Source organism: Aulonocara stuartgranti, assembly GCF_965226115.1.
Source record: "Aulonocara stuartgranti genome assembly, chromosome: 8".
NCBI classification, from domain to species: Eukaryota; Metazoa; Chordata; class Actinopteri; order Cichliformes; family Cichlidae; genus Aulonocara; species Aulonocara stuartgranti.
Window position 1 is genome coordinate 22,852,701 of NC_138959.1, and position 14,072 is coordinate 22,866,772.

At 42.4% G+C, this 14,072-nt stretch overlaps 1 protein-coding gene across 1 annotated transcript; it reads right to left on the reverse strand.

Moving 5' to 3' along the window:
- Positions 1-121: 121 nt before the first annotated feature.
- Positions 122-13,179, reverse strand: cdc42ep1a (CDC42 effector protein (Rho GTPase binding) 1a). The gene is made up of 4 exons (XM_082545073.1): positions 12,936-13,179; positions 8,068-8,171; positions 4,032-5,011; positions 122-1,857 (listed from the first exon to the last, which is right to left on the reverse strand). The coding sequence occupies exons 3-4, from the start codon at positions 4,501-4,503 to the stop codon at positions 1,136-1,138; spliced, it is 1,194 nt and encodes a 397-aa protein (XP_082401199.1). The 5' UTR covers positions 4,504-5,011; positions 8,068-8,171; positions 12,936-13,179; the 3' UTR covers positions 122-1,135.
- Positions 13,180-14,072: the final 893 nt, after the last annotated feature.

The following is a 14,072-nucleotide window of genomic DNA, read 5'->3' on the forward strand; positions in this document are numbered from 1 at the left end:
GATAGTGGCTGTGCTCACTTTGAACAGTCCTCGAAAATTCAAACTTTTTACAGCAGTGTTTTGGGGTTTATAGAGTGTGTCTGGAATATTCCTTTAAACCAACTTGAAATGAATGCACAACTCATTAAAAACACCTTTATTGTCATTTTATATTTTTGTAGTATAATTGCTGGTACTGGCTGCAGCATATGGATGTGAATTGCACTATGTACTTACTGCAGGTGCTCATACTGTATGTACATATTCATAGGAAGTCAGCAGATATCTTCATGTGCAGCTGTATAAAGTAACATATGCATGATGTTTCCTCTATTAAAAAAAAGCAATACACGGGTCGGACTTCATAATCATAAAAAAGGTGCACAGATTATCTATATAGGTCTGCAGCATACAATGCACAATATATAATTCAGGCTTTAGTTGCATCTAGCAAATACCAGTATTACGCGTAGTATTACATTGGTCCACGTAGTGTAATAAATGAGATCTCTGATTATCTGATGAGACTTTATACTGTAAGTTCTGGGATTTCCCCTTTTCTTCTGTTCTTCCCTTTTTTCTCCCCTGCTAGTATATTCCTGAGTAAAAAGAGATTGTAGTGATAGCAAAAGTTTGTGTTAAGACCAAATATATTTTTCCAACCCCTCCGACTTCCTTTCTGTGTTCTCATTAGTAATCTGGTCTTGCACCGGAAGCCTTTCCCCCTCATATATGAGGAAGTGTAAAAAAGGATAAAGTGAACGTCAGGCGTTGCAACTTCCGCGTTGAGTAACGCTGGGCTTTCCTTTGATTGTAACTACATTCGCTAGTACATCCGCACTTTCCATACCCTCCATTGCTTCAGTTATTTTCCTGTGCAGAGCAGGAAACGTGCAGCAGCCAAGTCTTTCACTCCTTTTAGGTACATTCAGCAGCAGGTTTGAATCAAAATTTTATATCCTCGGAGCACGATTGCATAGAAGGAATTCTGTATTAAGGGCGAAGGGTGTTAAGTTTCCATGCTCGTTCTGTCAGCAGAACCAGCCTTTTGTCAACCACATGATGATTTTACAGGATTGGTTTGATTGGACTTTCAGAGGAATTACACATCACATTTTTTTAAAAAAATTTTTCCAACACGTTTGATTTTCTGAGCTCAGACTTTAATTTCGTCCTCGTCATCCATATAACTGTAGGATATTTTCTTCCTTGGCTGGCTCATGAACTCTGAATCTCCGGTCTCAGCCCTGTTCTGTCCCTTTAAGAGGCCGGCACCATAGTGACGAGCGAGCACGTCTGTAGCACTCTGAAATCGTTTGCTCTCCATCCTTACTCCCATCATTCCCCTCTCAGAAGACCCCATCACTACATCAGGAACTTTAACAGAAAGCCCGACTCCATTCGACTCCATTGCGCTCCCCTCCTCCTCTTCCCACTGGGCCCCATGTGGGATCTTTCCACTCCCACAGTCTTCCTTCAGCAATGAATCCACGTATGAGATTGTGGCCAAGGAGTCCATTTCTGAACCTTCAGCGGTCAGCCCGCATGCTGACCCTATCTCCTCTCCCTCCCAGGTGTGGCTGCGCTCCTCCGGGTGGCCATCGATGAGGCTAAATACCTCGCTCATGAGGGAGGGGCCAAGGTCAAAAGTGAAGGTATCCAGGGAGGTGAGGGAAGGAAGGGAGTCGGAGAAGGCAGTGGTGCGACAGGGGTCGGAAGTTTCAACAGAGGCGGAGCAGGTGGACAAGATGATGTCAGAGGGGTCGGTCAGAGAGCCGCGGTGAATGTTGGTGGAGCAGGAGGTGGGGATGGAGATGGACGGCTGCTGACGCTCGGAGCGCGAAAGGCGAGGCAAGGTGACAAAACCAGACTCCAGACCTGAGCAGGAGACACATGAAATCCATATATCAATAAAAATCTGCTCAATCCAGAGGTTACAAAGAAACCTCTAAAGCAGTAACAAGCTCAACCACAGAATACCAAAAAAACAAGATGAATACAAACAAGTTAACTCTGCATTGAAGAGTTTGCATATGCAGCTCTTTAAAGTAGATTGATGCAGTTGCATGACTTTACATTCCATTCCAGCAGGGGGCAGTGTTTATTCATATTGCTTCACGATTAAAACCTGGCAAAAAACCACTTCAGCATCCAAAGTGCTGACTTGTCCCGTTCTTGTGAACAGTGAATCATCGGCCCGATGCTGCCGGATCACAGAATAAGTCACGCACTCACAAAATGCTGCCTGCAGGACGAAATGGGTAAATTACAGCACTTCTCAGTGCCAGCTGTATCGAGCCAAGAGTCGGGAGGTTTTCATTTCAACCAACGAAAACAGTTACGGATTTTACAGTTTGCACAACCAAAGAGAGAGAAAGAATTAAACCAGTTTATGGAGGATTTGTTTCAAGAAAACGTGCAATCTGTCATAACGCAACATAACTGGAAACTTAAGTAGCTTCAGTTCCGTTATTATTTTAAAGGCTTTAGATAAATAAAAATGTTTGCAGACATCAACTCATATCCAGATAAAAACATCACACATACCTATATATAGTTATTTAAAACCTGTTTTCTTTCACTTTCACTGGTGATCTGATCACATTTCAGGGATTAAAGAGGTCAGGAACTCAAATACAATCTGATCACTCACTCATCATTTAAAGGAACAGATATGAAAGAAACTGGATTCCTTTCACTTAACTATAAGATTTGATGTCAATATGCTAAATATGAAGCTGCAAACAGGTGATGGTTAGCTTAGCTTAGCAAAAAGACTGTAAACATGGGCAAACTGCCCCCTTGACTCTGTTTAAAGTTAGGCTTAAGCTTCAAATCTCATTTATTAAGAACAATGAGGCGTCCTTTAAGCTTTTTTCTGGTCCTTATTGTTTCTAACAATATCTAAAAATGTAAATCTGTTTCTTTAAATTTGAAGATCATGAAGTCACTGAATCATTAGACAAATAAGTTAATGATAAAGTGAAAATTTAGAAAGGTTTAAAAAAAAAGATTTTCCTGTGGGCTGTTTTTATATTCACCAAACCCTTCACACACACACACACGCACACACACACACACACACACAAAGCAGGCCAGACTGCATCAGCCATGAGTGTGGTGTTAACAGGGGTCATTCAAACATTCAAACAGCCTCCCAGACAGCTCGCTGCCAGCTCTGTCTGGATCTAGGTGTGTTATCAATGTAAACGCTGCTGATTAGAGCCAAGGTGATTCATAAGGACATCTGGGGCAGTCTGCCTCTAGATCTCTGGGTACATGATGGATTCATTTCACTGCACTTCAACAGATGATCCCCACATTCCTACAGTTCCTAGTTAACGCTGGAACACTGTGCTGGAACTTAACCTATTTGACTTTCGCCCACATGAGACATTGTTTACCAGTGATGTCATTTAATAGAAAGGAAGGCACTTAGGGACAGCTTAGTGATTTGGTCGTTAAAGGATTCCTGAAGGACTGGGCAAAGGTGAGCCTAAGAGCGTAGGGACTAGGGCCTGAGCCTGAGAAGTCCACGAATTACCCAATTAGTTTCCCACAGTAAACCGGGCTCAACTAGTGTAACATTAGCTTATATAGCAAACCTGATTTGTGGCATTTATGGTCCCATGTTGGGAGAGTAATTATGTGAAATCAACCCATGCAGAGGCTACAGAAACAGACTTGTGTGCACGACTATAAAGCACCAACAGCGCACTGCTCGTGGTGACAATATCCATAAATTTATCTTGAATACGACTCTGCTAGCCGGTATACTCCAGGGTACTAATGACCATTTTGTTCAGTGTATTTACAATATTCATTACAAGCAAAGTACCATGGCAGTACCTTGGAGAAAATCAGCATTCATTTAGTGTTTCTGTCCTTCCGATCACTTACTGAATGGAAAATCCGTCTCTTTACCCGCTAATTTCTAGTTTTCCTTCCTGATGTTTGGTGTAGGCTGGTAAGGGCTAATAAGAGTGATAAAAGTGAATCAAATTATGCCACGCATAATCATTTGATCCATAAAAACCATATCTCCCACTCACCATAAGAGCTTTTCTTCTCCTCAGGCGTGTTTTGAGAACTGGGGAAGAGCACTTTGGTGGTGGGGCTTCCATTAGGCATATCCACATCCAGCCTGGGCAGGGAGATGGCATTTTTGATGATGGGAGAAATGGCAGGAGGCGGTGGAGAGAAATCCTTGGATGCCTCTCTGGGTCGACTATCAGAGCCCCTCCTAATTTGACGGAGGGTCCTGGAGAAGAAAGCTCCGATCTTGTTGTCGGGACTGGAAACAGAATCAGTTTCCCCATTGTTCCCGTTGGCAGTCCCGCCGTGATTGCTGAGGAAGGATGTGTCCCCAAATACATCGCCACCGCGGCCCACGTGCATGGTGTGACGGAAGTCTCCCAGAGGAGGGCTAATCATGTCCACTGTTAGGTCTCCTTTATGGCGACGCTTGCTGTGGGAATGTGAGACCAGACCCTTCAGACCTGACAGCTTTTCCTGAAGATTCATGATCAGAAATCAAGAATGGCTCGGATCTTCTTGAGAATCAACTCGAAACAATTTCTGGAATTGCCTTTAGTCCCACAGAAAGGTCAAACTTAACAATAAATTTCAACTTCTCTCCTTTTAGAGTTTTACCAAAGTCACTGACAGTTCGTCAGTCCAAAGTATGGACCTGGAAAATAGCTCTCAATGGTTATTCCGAGATCTGAAGCTGTGTCGTTTTTGAGGCTGAAACGTACAGTGCCAAATAGTTCACTAGAATAACATGTCTGTTTATTATGTACAGGCCAAGTTCTGTCCCAGTCTTTGTAGCTTGTTGACATGCATAGCTGGCTGAATTAAACAGGCACAAATTGAGGAGAACACTATGCAGTTGTGTTCCTGGAGGCAGCCGATCCAGTTGGAGTGTGGTCAGGTGGAATGGCTTGCTTTGGGCTTTGGCTTTGTCAACATCAGCTCAGAAATAGGTCCAAATCCAGCTGCAAACGGTTCTGCGGTCACACCATGGAGCCATCTATTGAAAGTAAAAACAGGGAAAAAACATCTATCTTTAAAATGTAGACAGGGATGTGCTTGTTTTTAAGGTATATTGAAAGAAATGGATCACACTTGCAGTTTGTAATGTGTAAGCTGAGATTCAGAGAGAGACCCTGGTGCTTTCTGTTTCTGGATGCTACACGGCGTTGTAAAGTACAGTAACTTTTCTTTCTTTCCGCAGGTTTTTTAAGATTCTGCGTTCCAAGTGTCCGCTGGTCTGGAACCATCTAAATTTAGACCACAGTTACTGCTCCGTGAAGCAAACCAAAGTCTGCTTCTTATCCATGAGATGGGTGTACTTTCAGGGAATTCCTGCTTCCATTTTGTCCTGCTTTGTCTGGAGAGCAGGTTACACAAATTTCATTTTACACTTCCCTGGAAAAATGACTCTCAAAAAAGCTTTCAAAGCAGGAGCAGCAGGCCTCATTCAGCAAGCTCACATTTGTTTATAAACAAGCAAAATATTCTCAGGGAGATAGGAAGAGATAATGAAAATATCCTGATAAGAAAATTACTGTTGCTATCTGGCTCTAACACCAGATTACTGCTGTATAGAGCTCCCAGCAATTCTAAGTACAGGCGATGTGCTTTGTACAGTAGGGGGAAAAAGTAATATGTTAAAATGTTAGTTATTATACTCTTTTTTTTTTTTTAAATACATCTTTCACTATCCTACCTTTTCCCCTTAGCTCTTTAGTTGTACCTTCTCTGAATTTTGGTATTAGTCCAAGTTTAATCCTTTATCTCTTTCCTTCTTTTATATTTTTTCCAGTGGCTCCACAGTGTAGTGGTTAACACATTTGCTTGAGATTCCAGGAGAAGACGCAAATCCCTGGGAAGGTTGTGTGAGGAAGGCAACCCCTTGTGGCTGAGGGAAAAGAAGCTTATAATTATATTTCTTTTCCATGTTTTCAATGTCTGCTTCGTTTCAACATCAGGAAATTAACAAGATTTGTCAAATTTATCTGAAGAGTTAGGGTTTAAGCTTTTAATTTTTATTCAGGTAATATTAATCAGATGTTTTATTTTTCTTTAGAATGTAGCAGGATGGCATTATGTAACCTTTTGTAGGAGAAGCTGAAATATTTTAACATAAATGAGCCTTTTCTCAAGCACCACATTTCTATCTCTATAGCAGCATGCTGCACCTCTGCTCTACAGGTCCCTGCTTCTGCTACATTATCAACAACAGATGAATGAATTATCTACACTGCAAGAAACTGACTTTCACTTTCAGCCCCTGGTATCTGTGGCCGTAGATGACACGGCATTGAAGACATGATCTGGATGCTGATCTGTTCCAACTTTTCATGACGCTGGAAAAAGACACTTTTTGACAGTGAAAACTACTGTTAACTACATAAAAGAGAAACGCGTGGATGACATGTGTCTCTAAATAAATGTTACGCTCATGGTTTGTAGGCTTTGCAAGTCATGGCACTGCTGCTGTGATGGGCTGACAGAGAGGATCAACTCTAACCTATTCACAAGTTAGAACCTGCACTCCATGATGCTGTAAAACACATCACGGGGACTCTTAAACTACTCACTAAATGAGACAGTAGCAGACTTTGCCTCCTTCGTAGTATGGAGAATTGAAGATGAGGGTAAAAGAGCAGCAGGCTGCAGATGAAATGCAGCAGGAAAGCAGAAAAACCCATCATCAAAGCAGAATGTCTTCTTGTAAATATTCTGCAGTGGAATATTTATTTATTCTTTTTTTCAGCTTTGTGTTGCTGAAATTTGAGATGATTTCCTGTTAAATATTGGCACAGCTAGACAAATAGCATTAAGCAGAAGGGAGATTTAATTCTGGCTGTTTTTGTCATCTGCTCTGACAAGCTTCAGCATATATAGGACTCTTTATGAATAAAAAATAAAAACAAAACATAGCCCAATCTGATGCCAGATCATCAGTAATTAACAACAGCTAGCAACTAACTTTTTGTACTCCATTTTAATTATGTAACATAACTGATAATCCTTTGCTGCCTTTTTTCAGTCCTGCAGTTCCCCACTTCTCTAAGTCTGTCTTGGCCCTTTGTCATGTGTTCGTTGCCAGCAGAGTAATTGATATTCAATTTTAAAATATTTTAATAGCATGAGCCAACCCTGACATGGACTTCTCGTTCTCTCCACTTTCCAGATGCAGCGTCTAAATATCAGTGGGCCTCCCACGCGTGCACAGGCCCCGTCTGGCTTCATTAATGACTGGCTATGGTTCATGAAATGGAGATTGCGTCAGGTCCAAGGCAGCCTTTCTAATTTGCTCCTGACCGCAGTCCCAGGCCCTCCGCTCCACTTCCCCTGGCTGCCGTTTTAAGAGGGGCATCTGGGTGTGGAGGGGGAGGAAATATACCACATACCAGCGCCGAGTAAAGCCATATCAAGGCTTGCAAAGGGACACAGAAGGACCGCTATACCGAGGTGCGATCTTAAATCTGAGACAGCGTGCAGGCCTGCAAGAACCTGGTAGATGCTCCCATGAGCGGAGCTAAAGCAACAGGCTACCTCCTTGATTAAAATAAAGTGCATGTCGTTAGAGACAATAAGGGAGTAATTCCAAATAAGGGGGAAATATTCATCTTAAGTTAGAGAGAAAAACCCCATCCTAATTGATAACCTGCAGCATTACCGGAATACCGCACACATGGAGGCATTAATTACTCTGGCTGTGTACTTACGGAAAGCTCTGCTCTTTTGTTTCTGCCTGTAATCCTGTTAAAAAAAACCTTTGACCACAGCTCAGAGGGGGTCGGTCCCTCTGACTCATGTCATGTACTTGAAGCCTCCGGGCAAAGCTCAACAACCCATCCACTGTCCTTCTTTCCTCACTGAGAAACTTATTCGTGTGCGCTTGCTGTTTTCTGCACACTCCAGTGAATTATATAAACAGCATGAATTTAAAACAAGCATCAAAAACACATTAAATGGTAATAAGTCTAATGCTATAATCCAGGGAGCAGTCTTTGTGCATTCGTCTTAGATATCAGAAAAATAGGGGAGCACTTGACAGCAGGGACTTGGACATACCCTGGATTATCCCCTAATCCTTCATCTCCTCCATTATCCTCGGTATGGCACCTCTGTCTGGGCAGAGCCTGGCTGCTTCAGCTTGGAACCACTGGTTCTGATTTCTGCAAGAGTTGAAATACAATACAAATGAGTCGGAGGGAAGGAAAGAGTGAGTTTAAAGTGAAGTAGGGTAAGAAGGAGGAGTGAAGGGAGAGGATGGCAAATGCAGGCAGAAAAGAGGATGAAAGGGATAGGTGGTAGGAGGAATGAAAGAAAGCGAAAAGGTCAGCTGAGGAGAAAGCAAAGGGAACAAGATGTGAGAGGATGATGGCACGCTGATGGATGTTTATGAGGAGAAAAGAAGGAACGCAGGCTGTGACATAAGGGAAAAACAGTGGGATTGGTCCACAACCTTATTAATATAATCACTCTTTCAACAGCTGTTTTATGGATAGACTCGTCTCACAGCAGAAACTCTGACTTGTCAGAGCAGTTGAAAGCACAGGTTTATTAAAGATGGCTGGATTCCACTTGTGGGAGAGATCCCTTTATTGTGGACAGGGTTAGCATAGGACATTCGCTGTTCCCAGACAGCGAATCTCAGCGACTTTGGTGATCCAGTGTCTGAGACCTATTAATGTGAGTATCATTTTATGTGGCCCAATGATGAAAATCGAGTATCAAAGCACTAAAAGTTGTACCTAATCACACTTTTATATTCAGTTTTAAGCTGCTTTTCTGGCGAAGTTACTGTTCAGGGGATTCTCAGAACAACATTTCCATGTCACTGTGTACAGTATTTTCCTGAGGTGGCTTTGCTGGATATAAACCAGAGTAACCACAGTCTAATAGGAGCCGTGTGTGTTGGTTGTTGTGTGTGCACGAACACATTCCTGAACATAGCATCAGTCGGTGGAGTCTTTACTACTATCAAACATCCGTCTCTTCAACCTCTCCTCTGATTCAAACCATGTTTACGTCCTAATCTCCATTTTTTTCTTTTCATTTCTTTCCTTTAATTTGTCTTTCCTTTTTAAACTTTGTTTCTTTCTTCATTCTGCCTCGTTCCTTTGTTAGTTTTGTTTCCATTTTAGCTTTCTTTACCTCTAATTGCTCCTTCTTTGTTTTCCTACTCCTTGAACGTCTTGACTGACTTATGAAGGATGTAAAAGCTTAAATATAACAGCCGTCAGGCCACACACACACTTCTTTTCATGGCTGTAACTCAAAATGTTTACTCTGCTACAGTTTGTCTTGAGTAAAATCAGCGGCAGACTTTGCGTTTTATCGTGGCTTTTCCCCTCCCTGCTCTCTCTCTCCCTTCTCATGTCCTCCACTCACTAACCCCGCTAACCAGGTGAACAAACATACAAGATAAGGCCACATTTTTCAGGGTCAGTCTTTGGCTTTCAATTACCGTCCTATTTTCACCAACCATACTCAATTTGAATCCAAGAAAAACACTGCTACACTTCCTCCTCAGTCAAGAAAACATTTTCATGCTTCAATAAATATCCATACTGTCCGAGCCTCTCTGGTTCCTCCATCTGCTGGATCTGGCAGACCTAATTTGCCTACTTTGTTGGATATTTTCTGTTTTTATCTCTTTCATACTCATAGATGCAGTTTTTTCTTTACTGCTCCTGCACTATTTTTGGAATATTTCAAGTTTTGAAATAGTCAATTTACTTTCTTTATGAGCATAAAAGAATACACAAACACTACAAACCACACATAACTAATATTCACTGTACAGTATATATGAATTAACAAGAACAAGACATTGCAGTATTGAAATTAGCTAGTGTCACCTTTTAGCGGGTGGCTTTTTCCTTTTGGTTTGTTTGCTAAGCCTAACCCTGTTTCTTACTCCCGCTGACATTGCCAAGTTTTTTGTTCTTCACAACACGTACATCATTAACAGTGTTAACGGTGGCAGTTATACTCCAAAAAGTCTCAGTTTTAGTTTGCTGCAGGCAGTTTTCCTATTCTAAAGCTACAGCTAGCTCAATAATTAAGCTAACATTAGCTGCACAAGCTGGTTCGCTAATCAAAATATATCTGCACATATATAATGTAGCCTATAGCAAAATTAAATCAGCTGAAAAAAGTTTTTTACTTAACAAAATGTATTAAGTAATCTTGTTAAAAAATAACCTCCTTAAATTAAATGTGTTTCAATTAAATTCTGAAGAGGAGAGAATCTGAAATTTCTGTAATATTTTACTCCCAATACGAGTGATCATTAAAGTCTTCTGGATAAATACACACAACAAACATCTATTTTCAGGCCATCTGTTATGGTGTACAGACACCCAGTATCACATTGGGGAAGTTCTTTAGCAATCTTCTTACATGTTATGTTAAATATCATTTGTGTTTCTAGTTCAGCAGTTCAGGTTGTGTTAGATTAGCTAAGCTGTGACACCACAGGTGCAGTGAGCTGCAGGTTTGCTCATGATTCCCACATTGAGTCAGATAGTTATAGTCAGAGTTTAATACTACAGTAAATAACTTAGTCACACAGGCACATAACCAGTTGGTCACCGAGTAGCAACCACTGGTTCCTGGGGAAAAATGAATATTTCCCAACGAGTTGTGAGTGGTTGGTGTGAAATTGACAGCTAAGTCACACAGGACAAAAGACCAGCCAGTGACCCCATGATAACTATCTATCGGGAACATAGACTCTGGCTTGTTTTCAAACAGTTGTTAACTACTTGCAAAGTGGTTGTAAAACCAAAGACAGCAATGCAAACTGTACAGTTAGTCCATTTACCTACAAAGTAAAAGTTGCTACTTTTAAAACTTGTTGGTTTCAGACACAACTTTTACTTTGAAAGTGCTCAGTGAGTTGCTAGTTAGAGAATTTTTGCAGACAAGGCAGCATCTTCCATGCAAAATACGGTTAACTGTGATAATTTGTGAGTGAGGAAAGGAACCACAAGGAGATTTTTGCGGTACAACAACCACAAAATCTGTCAGCAACTACTCGCTAAGTAGTCGGGAATACAAATGTTTCCCTACTGACCAGAGGCTACCAGAGGGTCACCAACCAGTCTCTAGGTCTGTTCACTAGGCCTAAAATACAAAGTTATGAATTAAGATGAATTGAGAAGTTGTCTCAAACAGGAAATTTTTTCATCATTGTTGGAAACACTTGATTTTTGATTTTTTATGTGTGGCGGTGACTCTTAAAAATCTTATTAAAAACTGTCTCAAATATAGGTTTGGTGGCTACACATACAATAACCACAACGTGCACAGATGGCTCCTTCACTTCTATGTTTGATGCTTACATTATATTAATCGATGCTGGCTGAACCTCAGACCTTTTAGGCTGCAGATGGTTTATCTTTCCATGAGCCAACAGCAGCCAGCAGTGGCCAGGCAGCTGTTGATGAATAGGTTTGCCATTTTCAGCCTCTTAAAGATTTGGTGTAGACTTTAACCAGTGGGTTGAAACTTGTTGCGTGGTGTGAAAGAAAATACGGCAACTACATTCACACCTTAGTAACTGACCCTTTCCTGGTTAGTTGCGTCAATGACACCTAAAGGTCACAGAGTTTCCCTCAGAGGAATGTAGGACTCAGGTAAAAAAAAAAAGAAAGAAACATGAAGAGATGAAAGCAATGAGGAATGTATGTACATGTTTACTTAATCAAGTATGTTTTCAAGAACTATGTCATTAGTGCAAATCATGTGGGGGGGTGTACAGAAAACTCATTACACTGCATGTGTTAACCATCTGCTGCTGCGTACAGTACTACAGGATGACAATATCAAGGCAAGTACTCAAGGAAGATATACTGTATGGCTACCGTGGGGAGATTAATTGAGGGAATTACAGAGCCAGTTAAACATGAAAAGGTCAAACACGGTACAGACAGGTCCTCAGAAAGGAAGGCTGAATCCATAACAGCATGTGCTTTATTGGATTTTAAGTTATCATCGCCAGTGACACGGCTGGATGATTATCGACCACCTCAGAGCACGTTTGCCTACTGCAGTCTGTTTTATCACTGCATACGTGTTAGTGTGAGTCTGTTTGTGTTATTTAACAGGGTGGGCTCCCTCAGGGGCTCTCCTGCAGGACGTAGGGTCAGAAGGCCACTCGCCTTAACTTCACCAAGTCAAGTTCCACTGAATCAGTGCACATCCCTGACATGTACAAAAATTGATAGGTTACGTAGTGTGACTGCTGTAATTACAAAGTAGCGTGATCAAAATCAAAGCACATGCCAGATTTTATTTTGACCACGGCTGCAGTGGTGAAATGATATACAGCTGCTGCTGGATATAAATATGCTGCTGAAAAGACTGAGTTTCATGTCAGACGCACAACAAAAGCCCTTATCCTGTACAGTGTGACCACTAACAGCTGGGCTTCAGTCAACATTATTACACGTCTTAAATGAACTGCCTCAGCCGTAACTGAACCTGGATTTACTTCCCTTCTCTCACCACTTTTTTGTTATAAAGTTAATTAAACAGTATATTTAGTTTTTTAAAGGTGCTGATAATTAATCACATCAAACCACAACAATAATGTCAGCAGGCGGTTAGTAAGTTCTTTTGATTCATGTCCTCACCGAGCAGGTAACGTATCCAGATAGAGGCGAATTCAAGTCCCTCATAAGATTGTAATGCATTTCTCACATTGAGTTTATATATTCATATGACATAACTGCTGTAATATACAACAGAAATCACTACAAAGTCAGTGCACTTACTCCACACGCACGCTTAAAGTCTCTGCGTGGTTATCTAAAATAAAGTCATATCGTGTTCCCAGTAACTTACCACTGCGGAGCTCTTACTTGGTCGTATTAATTTCTTCACAATAACATATAATGGCTAAACGTCCAAAGAGAATATAAACTCACCTCAGCAAACTTTAAAGCGCAGAAACAGTGACCGCTTCCCTCAGGTTTAATTATTTTTCAGTGGGCAGTGCTGTGTAGGTTGGGGTGGTGTGAGTGAGCCGCTGGTGCAGCCGGACTGTCCCGCTGGTGCGCCGGGTGTGAGGAGCGGGGCAGCGCGGAGGATGAGGAAAGGGGCGGGCTGAGGTTCAAATAGCAGCGAAACCATTAGAGAGCCGCGACGGGAGCTCCTACATTGCCTCATGCTCCGCTTCTCTGTCTCTCCCCAAAGTGGGTTTGTGTGCAGGTTTTGACGCCGTGATTTTAGAGCCAGACTGAGGCTTTCTGACAAATGTGAAGCCTACTCTATCATGACATAAATATATATATGTAATATAATATATATATTTTTTAAAATTAATTACATTTTGTCCATCCATCCATCCTCATCCGCTTTATCCGGGGCCGGGTCACAGGGGCAGCAGCCTAAGCAGAGATGCCCAGACCTCCCTCTCCCCAGCCACCTCCGCCAGCTTATCCGGGGGAATACCAAGGCGTTCCCAGGCCAGCCGAGAGATATAATCTCTCCAGCGTGTCCTGGGTCTGCCCCGGGGCCTCCTCCCAGTGGGACATGCCCGGAAAACCTCACCCAGGAGGCGCCTAGGAGGCATCTTTGTCAGATGCCCGAACCACCTCAGCTGGCTCCTTTCGATGTGGAGGAGCAGCGGCTCTACTCTGAGCCCCTCCCGGATGGCTGAAATTCTCACCCTATATCTAAGGGAGAGGCCAGCCACCTTTTGGAGGAAGCTCATTTCCGCTGCTTGTATCCGCGATCTCGTTCGGTCACTACCCACAGCTCGTGGCCATAGGTGAGGGTAGGGACGTAGATCGACCGGTAAATTGAGAGCTTCGCTTTTACACTCAGCTCCCTCTTCACCACGACGGACCGGTGCAGCGTCCGCATCGCTGCAGCCGCAGCACCAATCCGTCTGTTGATCTCCGGCTCCCTTCTCCCATCACTCGCGAACAAGACCACGAGATACTTGAACTCCTCCACTTGGGGCAGGAACTCATCCACGACCTGGAGTGGGCACTCCACCCTTTTCCGGCTGAGAACCATGGCCTCAGATTTGGAGGTGCTGATCCTCATTCCTGCTGCTT

Coding starts and splice junctions, on each gene's coding strand:
- cdc42ep1a (XM_082545073.1), bottom strand. CDS start 4,503: ATGAATCTTCAGGAAAAGCTGTCAGGTCTGAAGGGTCTGGTCTCACAT. Junction 1,858..4,031: donor GGAGAAGAAAAGCTCTTATG/GTGAGTGGGAGA, acceptor TCTCCTGCTCAG/GTCTGGAGTCTGGTTTTGTC.